This window comes from Physeter macrocephalus, chromosome 11 (assembly GCF_002837175.3).
Source record: "Physeter macrocephalus isolate SW-GA chromosome 11, ASM283717v5, whole genome shotgun sequence".
Classification (NCBI taxonomy): domain Eukaryota; kingdom Metazoa; phylum Chordata; class Mammalia; order Artiodactyla; family Physeteridae; genus Physeter; species Physeter macrocephalus.
This window is the reverse complement of record NC_041224.1, coordinates 38,801,739-38,814,555: the sequence shown is the minus strand read 5'-3', so window position 1 is coordinate 38,814,555 and position 12,817 is coordinate 38,801,739. Positions and strand designations below refer to the sequence as shown.

General features: G+C 41.0%; 2 protein-coding genes and 1 long non-coding RNA gene across 21 annotated transcripts in view; 2 read left to right on the top strand and 1 right to left on the bottom strand.

The window, feature by feature from the left end:
- The window catches only part of BCL2A1 (BCL2 related protein A1), a 9,855-nt gene extending 7,032 nt beyond the window's left edge, over positions 1–2,823 (top strand). The window contains exon 2 of the mRNA XM_007126336.2: positions 2,544–2,823. Within this exon, the coding sequence (XP_007126398.1) occupies positions 2,544–2,651 (108 nt within the window). The 3' untranslated portion in view covers positions 2,652–2,823. The remainder of the gene's footprint in view (positions 1–2,543) is intronic.
- Positions 1–7,922, bottom strand: part of LOC114487241 (uncharacterized) — a 13,687-nt gene extending 5,765 nt beyond the window's left edge. For both annotated transcript variants that reach the window (XR_003682183.2, XR_003682182.2), the window contains exons 1-2: positions 7,808–7,922; positions 7,450–7,536 (exon numbers count right to left, since the gene is read on the bottom strand). This is a non-coding gene — a long non-coding RNA (uncharacterized lncRNA). The remainder of the gene's footprint in view (positions 1–7,449; positions 7,537–7,807) is intronic.
- Positions 7,923–7,953: 31 nt separating this feature from the next.
- Positions 7,954–12,817, top strand: part of MTHFS (methenyltetrahydrofolate synthetase) — a 324,398-nt gene continuing 319,534 nt past the window's right edge. For 5 of the 18 annotated variants that reach the window (XR_008618542.1, XR_008618540.1, XR_008618541.1 and 2 more), the window contains exon 1: positions 7,963–8,465. Coding sequence is in view for 14 of the 18 variants with exons in the window: in XM_055087886.1 (XP_054943861.1) it covers positions 8,349–8,465 (117 nt within the window). In the remaining 4 variants the exon portion in view is untranslated. Of the gene's footprint in view, positions 8,466–12,817 lie in introns of all 18 variants that reach the window. The other 13 variants (XM_055087882.1, XM_055087883.1, XM_028496395.2 and 10 more) reach the window with 10 other exon arrangements.

The window sequence follows — 12,817 nt, the reverse complement described above, 5'->3', positions numbered from 1 at the left end:
TAGTTTTTTAAGGAACCTCCATACTGTTCTCCATAGTGGCTGTATCAATTTACATTCCCACCAGCAGTGCAAGAGTGTTCCCTTTTCTCCACACCCTCTCCAGCATTTATTGTTTCTAGAGTTTTTGATGATGGCCAACAAGGTCAATTTAATAGGTCTAAAAAACAATAACATGTATTAAAATGTGAATTTATTTAACGGCTAATAATGTGGAATTTTTTCCCATATACTTTTTTTAAAGACAATTCTATTTTTTTATACAGCAGGTTCTTATTAGTTATCTATTTTATACATATTAGTGTATATATGTCAATCGCAACCTCCCAGTTCATCCCACCCCCTCTTCCCCCCATATACTTGTTAATGACTTATATTTCTCTTTTTAACAGCCTTTGCCTTTTTTAACTATTAAGGGCTTGATGATTTTTCTCTTACATTTGAATGAACTCTTTCATGGCAAATGTAAATAGTCTCCTGGTCTGTTGCTCTTATTTTAGTTTCTTATCGTTTTAAAAAACTTTAATCTTCGTATAGCTGAATTTGTCAGTTTTTTCCTTTGTTCATGCTTTAACATTTATTCATTCATTTATTATTTATTTATTTATTTTGGCTGCGCCCGGTCTTAGTTGTGGCACGTGGGTTTCTTAGTTGTGACATGCATGCGGGATCTAGTTCCCCGACCAGGGATCGAACCCGGGCCCCCTGCATTGGGAGCACGGAGTCTTACCACTGGACCACCAGGGAAGTCCCTCCTTTGTTCATGGTTTAGTTCAGAACTTTAATATATATAAGAGGATGACATATTAACTGCCTAATTGTAATAGATGGTGATCATTGTAACAATAATAAAAATCATCTTAGAGTACCCCATTAATACGGGGTTTGTGAAAATTCTAGGAAGGTGAGCACTGAAGGGGATGTATACCTCGAATGTACAGGAAATGTGTGAGTGTGTAAGGGCAGGGGAAAGAGGAAGAAGAGAAGGGGCAGTCTGTCTCCTCTGTTAGCATGTGACAGCATGCATCTCCCAGCATGTCTCCACACTTCACACAGAGGGTTAGTGGAAGCTGGCTTTCTTGCTCAATCTTTTCAATGGAAAATTCCCCTGACTGGTGTTTGTCTGCGCTGCCAGTGGTGCTCAAAAAGACAATTCCAAGGCACTACAGAGTTCTGTGTCAAAGACATATGCTTGGTTTACATTTTGATATTAGTCACACTAGACTGTGAACTACCTGAAGGCATGTGTAACCCCCAGAAATGGAACTTGCTGGAGGCAGAGCAAATGTTTACAAGATGAACATTTAAAAAATATTATTTTAACTATTTTCTAATCTTCTTGGTGGTGGTTTGAAAGTTTACGGAGTGAAAAGAACGGTGTCTGCATCCCAGTAGAGGTCCAAGCACTAAGAAGTCAGGTAACCTTATGTAACTTATTTTTTTCTGGACCTCAGTTTCCTCGTTTGTCAAAATAAGAGAGGGCATTTGGCCGGGTGATCTCAGAGGTACTTTTCAGTGAGGATGCTCTATAAGAATAGATTGTAAATTAATTACATACAGTGTCCAGTTTATACTCTTATTTTTTTAAAAAAAACATGTCTGATCAGAAAGAGAATGAATTGTAAGGGAAACCACAATGTTCTCACAGGCTCAGAGGCACTGATTTAATCTGGCTTTACTATTGAGTCCTTATGACTCTCAGCACAATGGGGTTTACAATATAAATGCATATTTCAATACCAGACATTTGAAAGAAAAAGAGGGAAAAAAAAAGGTAGATTTTCTGTCCTCTAGAGCTATGCCATCCGATATAGCAGCCACTTGTCACTTGTGACCCTTGAACAGTCGCAGTGTGGCTGGTCTGAATTAACAGATGCCCTAAGTACAAACACACACTGGGTTTTAAAGATTCAGTACAAAAAAAAAGTAAAATATCTTGTTTCCATATTGATTACATATTGAAATCATAACACTTTATTTATTTACTCATTCATTCATTCATTCATTTTTGGCTCTGAGGCAGGCATGCGGGATCCTAGTTCAGCAAGCAGGGATCGAACCCACGCCCCCTGCAGTGGAAGTGCAGAGTCTTAACCACTAGACTGCCAGGGAAGTCCCCGAAATCATAACATTTTGGATGAACTAAATATATTTTAAAAATTAATTTTGCCTCTTTCTTTTTACTTTTAAAAATGTGGCTACTGGGAATTCCCTGGCGATCCAGTGGTTAGGACTCTGTGCTTTCACTGCAGAAGGTGTGGGTTCAATCCCTGGTTGGGGAACTAAGATCCCACAAAAAAAAAAAAAATGTGGCTACTAAAAAAAATTACATAGGTAGCTTGCACTATATTTTTATTGGACAGTGCTGCTCTAGAGCAGTCTGGAATGGGAGATAGAGAATGATAATAAGGATGAATAGAATAAAACTGGTGAAAGTACAGAGAAGATTGACTACCTGCATTATTTAAATGAAAGTTTCTTTGCTTTTCATTCCAGCAAACTTAGTCTCCACTAATTTTTAAAATGTTAAATTTGTTCTCTCACAGGAAAATGGCTTTGTAAAGAAGTTTGAACCCAAATCTGGCTGGCTGACTTTTCTGGAAGTTACAGGAAAGATCTGTGAAATATTACGTCTCCTGAAGCAGTACTATTGACCAAAAAGGACACTCCATATTGTGAAATCTGCCTAATTTTCTTGACTCGTACAAGAAGCACTTGCCAACACTTACTTCTACTTCTAAACAAAGAACTTTGATGATATAGCTGACATTCCAGAGTTATGGGAATTTTGTCCCTATTTTAATGAATAAATTGTATGTATTTGTCTCTATACGTAATTTGTGTCCTGCCTGCGGGTCCAACAAAAGGGTAAAGCTCAATACAGGGTACAGAGATTGAATTAAGAGAATGATGACCAGGAAGGTGATGTCTTTGGCAGATTTTCTTAAGGGTGTGTCCATTACCCAAAAATCATTTTCGGTGTCGCCAATCTAGACTGATGATGGGTGAGGTCTGCTTCCCAAGTACCTCTGGGCTCCAAGCTTTCTGGAGTCCCCAGTGCCCCTAGATGCTTATGTAGGGTTTTCCACCAATGCCCTCTCTGCCACACTTTAGAGTTGCCATGTAAAGTTGATGAATATGGCAACCAGACATGGAGGAGACTCCGGGATAATGTGAACAAAGACAGGTAAACGATTCAACATTGGGCCACTGTTAAACTCTCTATTTAAAAATTTCACAAAGTAGAAAATTGTGTCATTTATTAGCCCCTGTGTTCTGCCTTTTAGGTCAGCAAATCTGGTTGCAATATGGGAGCACTGTACCTTGTTCTCGACTTTCCTACTCTTCCTTTTCCTCCCTCAATAGGATCTCTGCCCCACTGGGGCTTGCTTTTCCTTTCCTAGGAAGTTGTTGATTGATCCAATAAAGAAACCAGAGCCTTCCCTCCCCAGCACCCCCTTCAGGCTATGGGCATTTTCACAGGGGATTTCAGTTAATTCATGCTTTACCTCTCACAGTGATTCTTAATGGTGGGGATTAGGACATTGGGGCAAGTCAGCAGGGAAATATTTTTGACAAAAGTAGCTTTGGTTACTTATCAAATCACATCTGAGAGGCAACTACCTAGGCCACCTGGGCTTGTGTCTGCAGGAGGCAGGGAGCATTTTCTTCTTCCTCCTTCAGCCAAGTGCCGCCCCTCCCCCTACTGAACTGTGTTAAGTTTTAATTCATTTTTGCATTAGTCAGAGCTAAGTGTTGGGAATGAATAGTCATGAACGGACATAAACAGGAAGCATGTGTAAGGGTACTGCTACCTGGAATACACTTGCACAAGAAACCACAAACCCTGGCTTTTACACTGCCATGATCTATTTAACAAAGTGACACTGGGATATCACTGACCATTTCTGGCTTGGTGACCTGGCCTTTCCAAGTGCAGCTCACTGTGTGTTCTGTTTAGCACTTTACTTAAAAGAAAAAAGGCTTTTATGAACCTCAACTCCTACCTCAAGCCAAACACAAAAATGAAAGTGAAAATAGATCACAGACCTAAATGTTAACTATAAAACTCCAAGAGGAAAACACAAGAGAAAATCTTCACAACCTTGGAGTAGGCAAAGATTTCTTAGCTACAACACAAAAAACCTGAACCAGAAAAGAAAAAAAATAGTAATTTAGAAATCACCAAAATTTTAAAATTCTTTTAAAAAGACACAGTTAAGCAGTCAAAGAGAGGGTATGGGAATTATATCTCAATAAAGCTGTTTAAAAAAAAAACTCAAAGAAAGCAAGCCATGGAATGAGAGATAATATATGTCACATTATTATCTGACAAAGGACTTGTATCCAGAATAAATATAATACTCGTACAATTCGGTAACAACAGGACCATCAACCTAATTTAAAAATTGGCAAAAAATTGGAACACAGTTCACACACAAAAGTAGATGGTCAACAGACATGGAAAAGATGCTGGACACCATTAATCATGAGGGAGATACAAATTAAAACCACAATGAGACCACTGCATACCCTCCAGGATGGCTAAAATAAAAAAGACTAATAATACCACCTTTGAGGAAGATGTGGAATAACTGGAACTCTCATCCACCACTGGTGATAATGGTAAACTGTACAACTGCTTTGGAAAACAGATCGGCAACTTCTCATAAAGTTAAACACATACTTACCGTAGGACCCAGCAACTCCACTCTTAGGTATTTATTCAAAAGAAATAAAAACATAGGGACTTCCCTGGTGGAGCAGTGGTTAAGAAGCTACCTGCCAGTGTAGGGGACATGGGTTTCAGCCTTGGTCTAGGAAGATCCCACATGCCACGGAGTAACTAAGCGCACGTGCCACAACTACTGAGCCTGTGCTCTAGAGCCCATGAGCCACAACTACTGAGTCTATGCACCTAAAGCCTGTGCTCTGCAACAAGAGAAGCCACTGCAATTAGAAGCTCGTGCACCGCAACGAAGAGTAGCCCCCGCTCACCGCAATTAGAGAAAGCCCACGTGCAGCAATGAAGACCCAACACAGCCAAAAATAAATAAATTTATTAAAAAAAAAATCACTTCCTTACTCTATGGCCCTACAATTTGTTCCAGGCCCATCTTGTTCCTGCCTCAACTCTAGAATCAAGAAGCCCTGGTTGTTTATCAGAGAATATTTAGAAATCAAGATCTGGATGCTAGATTTCATTGCTACTGCAGTGTCACTGCTTCTAGGCCCTCTCCCAAACAGAGCTAGGAAATATATGTGTGCTTTTAACATACATATCTCTATTTATTTCTGTATCTATCCATTTGTTTACATATTTAAAACCATAGGTTCATACTGACACTTGGTTTTTTTTTTGGAGTATAGTTGATTTACAAAGTTGTGTTAGTTTCAATACTGACACTTCTAATTATCCAGCACCACAGGGTTCATTCCCCAATTCCCTCTTTCTTTATGTGTAACTTGTTTTTCCAACAGGGAGAAACCTGACTCATTATCCACAATATCTTTCCTTATTTGTTCAATTCTAGAATAAAGTCGCTTCACAATTGTTAATATACACCCCTGTGAAAAATAAACGTACTAACTAGAGGGCAATATTTGTATAAAGTTATTTTTGTCTTTGGCCTTAACAGTATACAGTCAAAATACTGTTTTCCAAACTTTCTTATTTTTCTTCTCCACCCACTTGTTGTGGTTATGCTGATCATTGACAATACAGTTCAGTTTGTTCCTCCCTGCTTGTATTCTATTTTGCCTTCTCTCCACACCCTTTTTGTATGTGTATGTATGTAGAACATTATAAGGGTTCCCATTTCTCCACACCCTTGTCAACATTTATCTCTTGTTTTTTTAACTATAGCCACCCTCGTGAGAAGTGGTACCTCTCTGTGGTTTTGATTTGGATTTCTCTAATGACTAATGGTGATCTTTTTAAGTGCTTACTGGTCATTTGGATATCTGATGTGGAGAAATGTCTATTCAAGTCCTTTGCACATTTTTAAATTGGATTATCTTTTTTTTTTAATTGCTGAGTTGCAGAGTTCTCTATGTATTTTAGATACAAATCCCTTGTCAGATGTATGACTTGTGTGAATATTCTCTCCCAGTCTGTAAGTTGTCCTTTCATTTTCTTGATAGTGTCCTTTGATGCACTAATGTTTTTAATTTTGATGAAGTCCAATTTACTTTTCCTTTCTTGCTTGTGGTTTTGGTATAAGAAACCATTGCCAAAGCCAAGGTGATGAAGATTTATGCCTATGTTTTCTTCCAAGAGTTTCATTTTAGCTCTTATATTTAGGTCTTTGGTCTATTTTGAGTTAACTTTTGCATGTAGACATTTAGTTGTCCCAGCATCATTTGTTAGAAAAGACTATTCTTTACCTATAGAATTATCTTGGTACTTTTGTCAAAAAAAAAAAAAAAATCAACTATAAATGTAAAGGCTTATTTCTGGACTCTCAATTCTATGACATTTTCCTATCTATCTTTAAGCAAATACCATACTGTCTTGATTACTGTAACTTTGTAGTAACTTTTGAAGTTGGAAAGTGTGAGTTTTCCAACTCTGTTCTTCTTTTTCAAGGTTGTTTTGGTTATTCTGGGTTCCTTGCATTTCCATATGAATTTTAGGATTGGCTTATTGATTTCTGCAAAAAGGCCAAATTTGATAGGGACTGCATTGATTCTATAGATTAATTTGTGAAGTACTGCTATCTTAAAAATACTAAGTCTTCCGATCTATAAACATGAGCTGTCCTTTCACTTATACAGGTTTTCTTTCTTTCAACAATGCCATGTAGCTTTCAGAAGTTTAACTCTTCCTTTGTTAAATTTATTCCTAAGTATTTTATTTTTCTAATGCTCTTGTAAATGGAATTGTTTTTAAATGTCAGATTATTCATTGTTAGCATATAGAAATCTGTATTAGAGTTCTTCAGAGAAACTGAACCAATAGGATATATATATGTACCTTATATCTTATTATATATACCTGATAATATATCTCCTATTATCTCCTGATATATGTGTGTATATATATACATGTATGTATTGATACAGAATAGACAATATCTATCTATAAAGAGAATATAAAGAATTGGCTTATGTGATTATGGAGGCTAGGAAGTCCATTCTATGTCTCCTTCTGTTCTTTGTATTCTATTCCACTGGTCCACTGTATATTCAAGTGACAGTACCACACTGTTTTAATTCTAGAGCCTTTATAACATGTTTCAGTGTCTGGAAAGGCTAGTTCCCTTCTGCGGTCTTTTGTTTTTGCAACGTTTTCCTAGCTATTCTTCAATGCTTCTTTTTCCACACACATTTTAGCAAAGTTGATTTATTGACATAAAACTTACTAAACTTTCACATAGATTTGCTATATTTTCTCTAAATTTCCAACAATTTCAAAGTTTATTTTATCCACCGAAAAATTAACTTTCTCACCTTTTCATCAGATTACTGAGCCTTTCTCCACGCCTAGTTAGTCCCTTGAGCTACTATCCTCTCTCCTCCCAATCCAGGTCACATGCCCTGCAAGAGAAAAAAATTCTTGGTGTCTCCACTTCCTCAAATCTTCTGTTTCTGAAGGAACAGAACTTTTTTTTTTTTAATTTCATTTTATTTTTTTGGCCATGCGGCATGTGGGATCTCAGTTCCCCCACCAGGGATGAACCCGCACCCCCTGCTTTGGAAGCGTTGTCTTAACCCCTGGACCGCCAGGGAAGTCCCAGAACAGAACTTTTATAGTAGGAGCAAGTTCCAGTTATTCTATTGTTGGACCTTGAGTCTGTAATGAACTAACTTTCAGTCCTGAGTCCTCCAGAGGTGAACAGAAGAGACATGTTGATAGTAAGAGAAAATCACTTGCTTCATCAAGCATCTGTCCCGCCCATCGGCAGTAAACCAGCTCCCTCCCAGCTACTGGAAAAGAAAAAGAGGAAGGCGTTACTACAGACAAAAAAAGTCATCTTCCCTTTAGCTAACAGGACTGCGTATCATGTAGATTTCTCTATTCGGCCTGCCTTTGCTTTTTCAGGCCCCAGAGAGCCCCAGTACTACACGACACGTGGCACCCAAGGAATGCTGAGTCTTTATAGAACTCCTTCCAGTAGTACCGCCGGCCTAGGGAGGTCAGGCGTGCAGATCGGTCACAGCTGCCCTCGATTTGCTGGGGGAGGGGCGTACATTGACCGCGAAGGCTGCACATACTTCGGGTACCAAGGGCGGGAGGCGTGGTGCGCCCGGCGACCCGGAAGCAGGGGGCGCGCCCGGCCGAGCCCGGACACTCCCCGGGGCCGGCAGACCCAGCGGCCTGCGGACGGGACCCGGATCACACCAGCGAGATGGCGGTGGCGGCCGTGAGCAGCACCAAGCAGAGCCTGCGGGCCGAGCTGAAGCGGCGTCTGCGGGCGCTGAGCGCCGAGGAGCGGCTGCGCCAGTCCCGCCTTTTGGCCCAGAAGGTGGGAGAACGCGACGACAACCACCGTAACTCCAGGCCCGGGAGCCTCCAGGCCCGGGAGCCTCCAAGCCCGCGAGCCCCCAAGCCCGCGGATCTGCGCAGGCGCAGGCCTCCGGCGCACGCACGTCCGCCCGGCGCGCGCACGTCCTCTGAGGGCGCGCCGTGTTCCCCCGAGCGCGCGCAAGTCCTGTTGTGGGTGTTGGGACGCTGTTGGGCTCAGTGTCCGGGGGCGATCGCGCCGTGGAGAGTTATGGGGTTTGTGAGGGAGAGGATGGAAGTGGGTGACAGACTGCTGAGGTAAGAGCAGCGTGAGAGCAGAAAGATGTGGAGGGGGAGACGGGCGGACACTTGAGCGCCAGTGTGCCTTCAGTGAATCTTAATGAATTACAGGGGACTTCCCTGGCGGTCCGGTGGTTAGGACTCAGCGCTCCCACTGCATGGGGCGCGGGTTGGCTCCCTGGTCGGGGAACTAAGATCGCACATGCCACGCAGCGCGACCAAAAAAAAAAAAATTAGAGTCCAGATATAGCAGTAAAATGAGCAGAGAAAGATGCAATTACTTCAGACGAGGGAGCCCAAAATGGGGTGCAGAGATGCTCAAGGATGGAAGCCCTTCACTGAGCCTGTGGAGGGCAGAGCCCTGTCTCTGTAGCCTCAGGGCCTAGCCTTCTCCTATCGCTCAGTAGGTGAACATTAAATGCTTTTTTGAATTAATGAAAGAACATTCTCATACTTAGGCTGCCCAAGAAGATAGGAAGCAGAAGAGAGAAATTAGAGGAATGAGTCCAGTTTCGTCCCTGTTGGTTATAATACCTCGATTTTGTTACTTTCGCAGACTGACTTGTTATATACTACCTTGTAGTATAATACAAGTTCATGTAATGTCAGTTTTCGTATCAGTAAAATGGCGGACAGATCCTGTCCTGAGGCATGTGCTAAAGATGTCTGGGAAACTGGTTTTTTGTTTGTTTGTTTTTTGTTTTTGGTACGCGGGCTTCTCACTGTTGTGGCCTCTTGCGGGAGCATAGGCTCCGGACCCACAGGCTCAGCGGCCATGGCTCATGGGCCTAGCCGCTCCGCGGCATGTGGGATCTTCCCAGACCGGGGCACGAACCCGTGTCCCCTGCATCGGCAGGCGGACTCGCAACCACTGCGCCAGCAGGGAAGCCCTGGGAGACTGGTCTTTCTTGGACGCCCGAGGGAAAAAAAAAAATTGATGTCCCGTGAATAAGTAAATGTTAGTAATTCTAAGTCAAACTAATGATCCGTCTTCCCCAGCATCCTGTCTCTGACATAGATACCAATGTTATATTCGGAAATTAGCATGGGAGTTCTTTTCCTTGATGTCCCTTGAAATTAGATATGCCATAAGAATTTCTTAATTATCCTTCACTAGTCTATCATCCATTAGTTTCTCAAATTCAGGGTTCCTATGGGTTAAAGCAGTAAAGCAAATAGAAGCATTTCATTCCCCTCTTCATATACATAGGTGTGCAGGAGGGTATGTATGCAGATGTTAGTTTATTTATTCAAACTCAGTATTTTTAGCTATATGAGGAAGGCATTAGTTGCTTTAGTAGATGTAGAGAAGTATAGGATCTTATCCTTACTCTCTAGGTGCTTAAAATTTAGCTAATTAATTTACATATATTGAACTCATACTGTGGGCCATACTTTGCTATGTACTGGGTTGTAGGAATGAAAAAGATAGGCTTGTTGGACTTCCCTTGTGGTCCAGTGGTTAAGACTGCGCTCCCAATGCAGGGGGCCCGGGTTCGATCGCTGGTCAGGGAACTAGATCCTGCATGCTGCAACTAAGAACCCATATGCCGCAACTAAAAGATCCCACATGCTGCAACTAAAGACACAGCGCAGCCAAATAAGTAAATATTAGGGTAGGATTGTTGCTCTGAAGGAGCAGAGAGTCTTCAAGAGGAAACAGACATGTGAATAAAGAATTGCTGTGCTTTGAGATATACGGTAAAGGTAAACACCAAAGCTGTAGAAACCTAGCTTAGTGGAGGGGGAATCAGAAGGCTTTCTTTCTATAGGGAGATGTTTGAGAAATATTTTGTAGTACAAGATGAATTTTGTCAGGTGAAGGGAAGATAGGGTGGGTGAACATGTGCAGGAATATTTTGCCAAGAGAAGGAAAGACAATTTAACATGGGTTTTGGAACTCTTTAGCTCTGGATTAATTCTGGCTCCACTGCGTTTTAGCTGCATATGGCCTTGGACAAGTCCTCTAATCTTTCTGAGCCTCTGGTTCCATATCTGTAAAAAGGATAATGTCATCCTTGAAGACCTATTGTGAAGGTTAAAGAAGTGTGTTAAGGGATGCATTGAGTGCTTTACATATTTTTGATATATCCTTTAGGAAGAGAATATTGGCAGCATTTTTGGAAAATGGGCTGGGGGTGGAATAATGAGAAAAAAATACATGGAGACCAGTAAGGGGCTTTTGTGATAATTTGGGTGAGAGGTAATAAAGATGTAAACCAGGGCATGGGCAGTGAAGGTGAGGGGAAAAAGCAGGTAAATGGGAGACTATGTAGTGAGAATCAGCAGGACTTGGCGATTAACTGGATGGAGATTAGAGAGCACTGGAAAAGGGGAGTCACCTATGATTCCAAACTTTAGAGCTGGGGATAAAGGGTTTTGAACATTACTAGGCACAAGGAAGATAAGAGTTGGAGCAGATTTTGGAGCGGCATGGGGACGATAAACATGAGTTCAGTTTGGTTTCTTTGTCTATAGTAGATTAGAATTAAAAAAAACTCCAGTTGGGAATAGTAGCCATATAGAGACAGAACCACTGATATCAGTAGATTGACAAATGAGAGCTGGCATCAGAGAGAAAAATTCAAAAGCAGACCCATGACTCCCAGTAATAAACACATTTTACTCCATACAAATAAATGTACTCATATAAGAAATCTGTTTCACAACCAGGTGTTTGACAACTCTTACTATATACAGCGAACTTTAATATTTTCTATTTAATTTGCTGATTGTAACCCACTGTTGACTTCATGACCAACCAATGGATCAAGGCCCCAAATATCAACATACTGGGACTAGAACAGTGTTTTGCCACAGTGCATGTTCAATACAGTAAAGGTATGAAATAATGCCTTTCTCCCAATAATTAAAAAAAAGGCAAATTTATTCTTATTGACACAGCACTTTTTTAATAATTTAGAAGTTTATCAGAAAAGTAATGTATGGTAAAGAAATTATACTTTATGCCATATCTTGACTCCTCAACAAATAAGATGAGGAAATTAGTGCCAAGTACTCATTTTGTTTTCCATTCTATCTGCCAGCTTCTGACACCTGTATCATTATATTTACATTGCCAAGTTTTTATAATATTTGTGCTCTGTTCTGTAACTATAATGAGTCTACTGAGCATTTTCTGTGCCTGATTTCCAAACTTGAAATTTATGTAAATAGTATTTACAGTGTTGTGGTTATATATGTAGTGTTTACTACAGAACCAAATTGTATCATTGAATGTGTAAGAAAAGGATATACAATTCAATGTCGCTAGATGTGTGTGGCTAGGAGGGGAATATTTCAAGTGTTAATATCAAATACTTTCTTTTTTCTTATGCTTTATAATTGCTCGAAATTATGGTGTTCTTAATTTTCCTATTTGGAGTATAAATTTCTAATTTAGCTCTCTGTTCAAGTTTCCGATTGCCTTTGTTTTTCCTTTTTGGCAAAATAAGAATATGCCTTATCAATAGATTCTTTTTCATTTTGTGTGTTAAAATAAATACACTCTCTTCTTGAAAGCACTCTAGTCCACTGCTCCCTCTGGTCTGGTCGACTTTGAGTCTGTTCTATAGCCATTGCCCTGGGGTTCCTCTTTCTCTGCTTTTAAGTTAGGGCTGTTTCTTGAATCCATTATCTTCTCTCTTAGAACTCTTCCTTCCTTCTTCTTTTTCTTTCTTTATTTTTGGCTGCGTTGGGTCTTCGTTGCTGGGTGCAGGCTTTCTCTAGTTGCGGTGAGTGGGGGCTACTCTTTGTTGGGGTGCGCGGGCTTCTCATTGCGGGGGCTTCTCTTGTTGCAGAGCATAGGCTCTAGGTGCGTGGGCTTCAGTAGTTGTGGCATGGGGGCTCAATAGTTTTGGCTCGCAGGCTCTAGAGCGCAGGCTCAGTAGTTGTGGCATGCAGGCTCAGTAGTTGTGGCTCGTGGGCTCTAGAGCGCAGGCTCAGTAGTTGTGCGCATGGGCTTAGTTGCTCTGCGGCATGTGGGATCTTCCTGGACCAGGGCTCGAACCTGTCTCCCCTGCATTGGCAGGCGGATTCTTAACCACTGCGCCACCAGGGAAGCCCCTTTTTTTG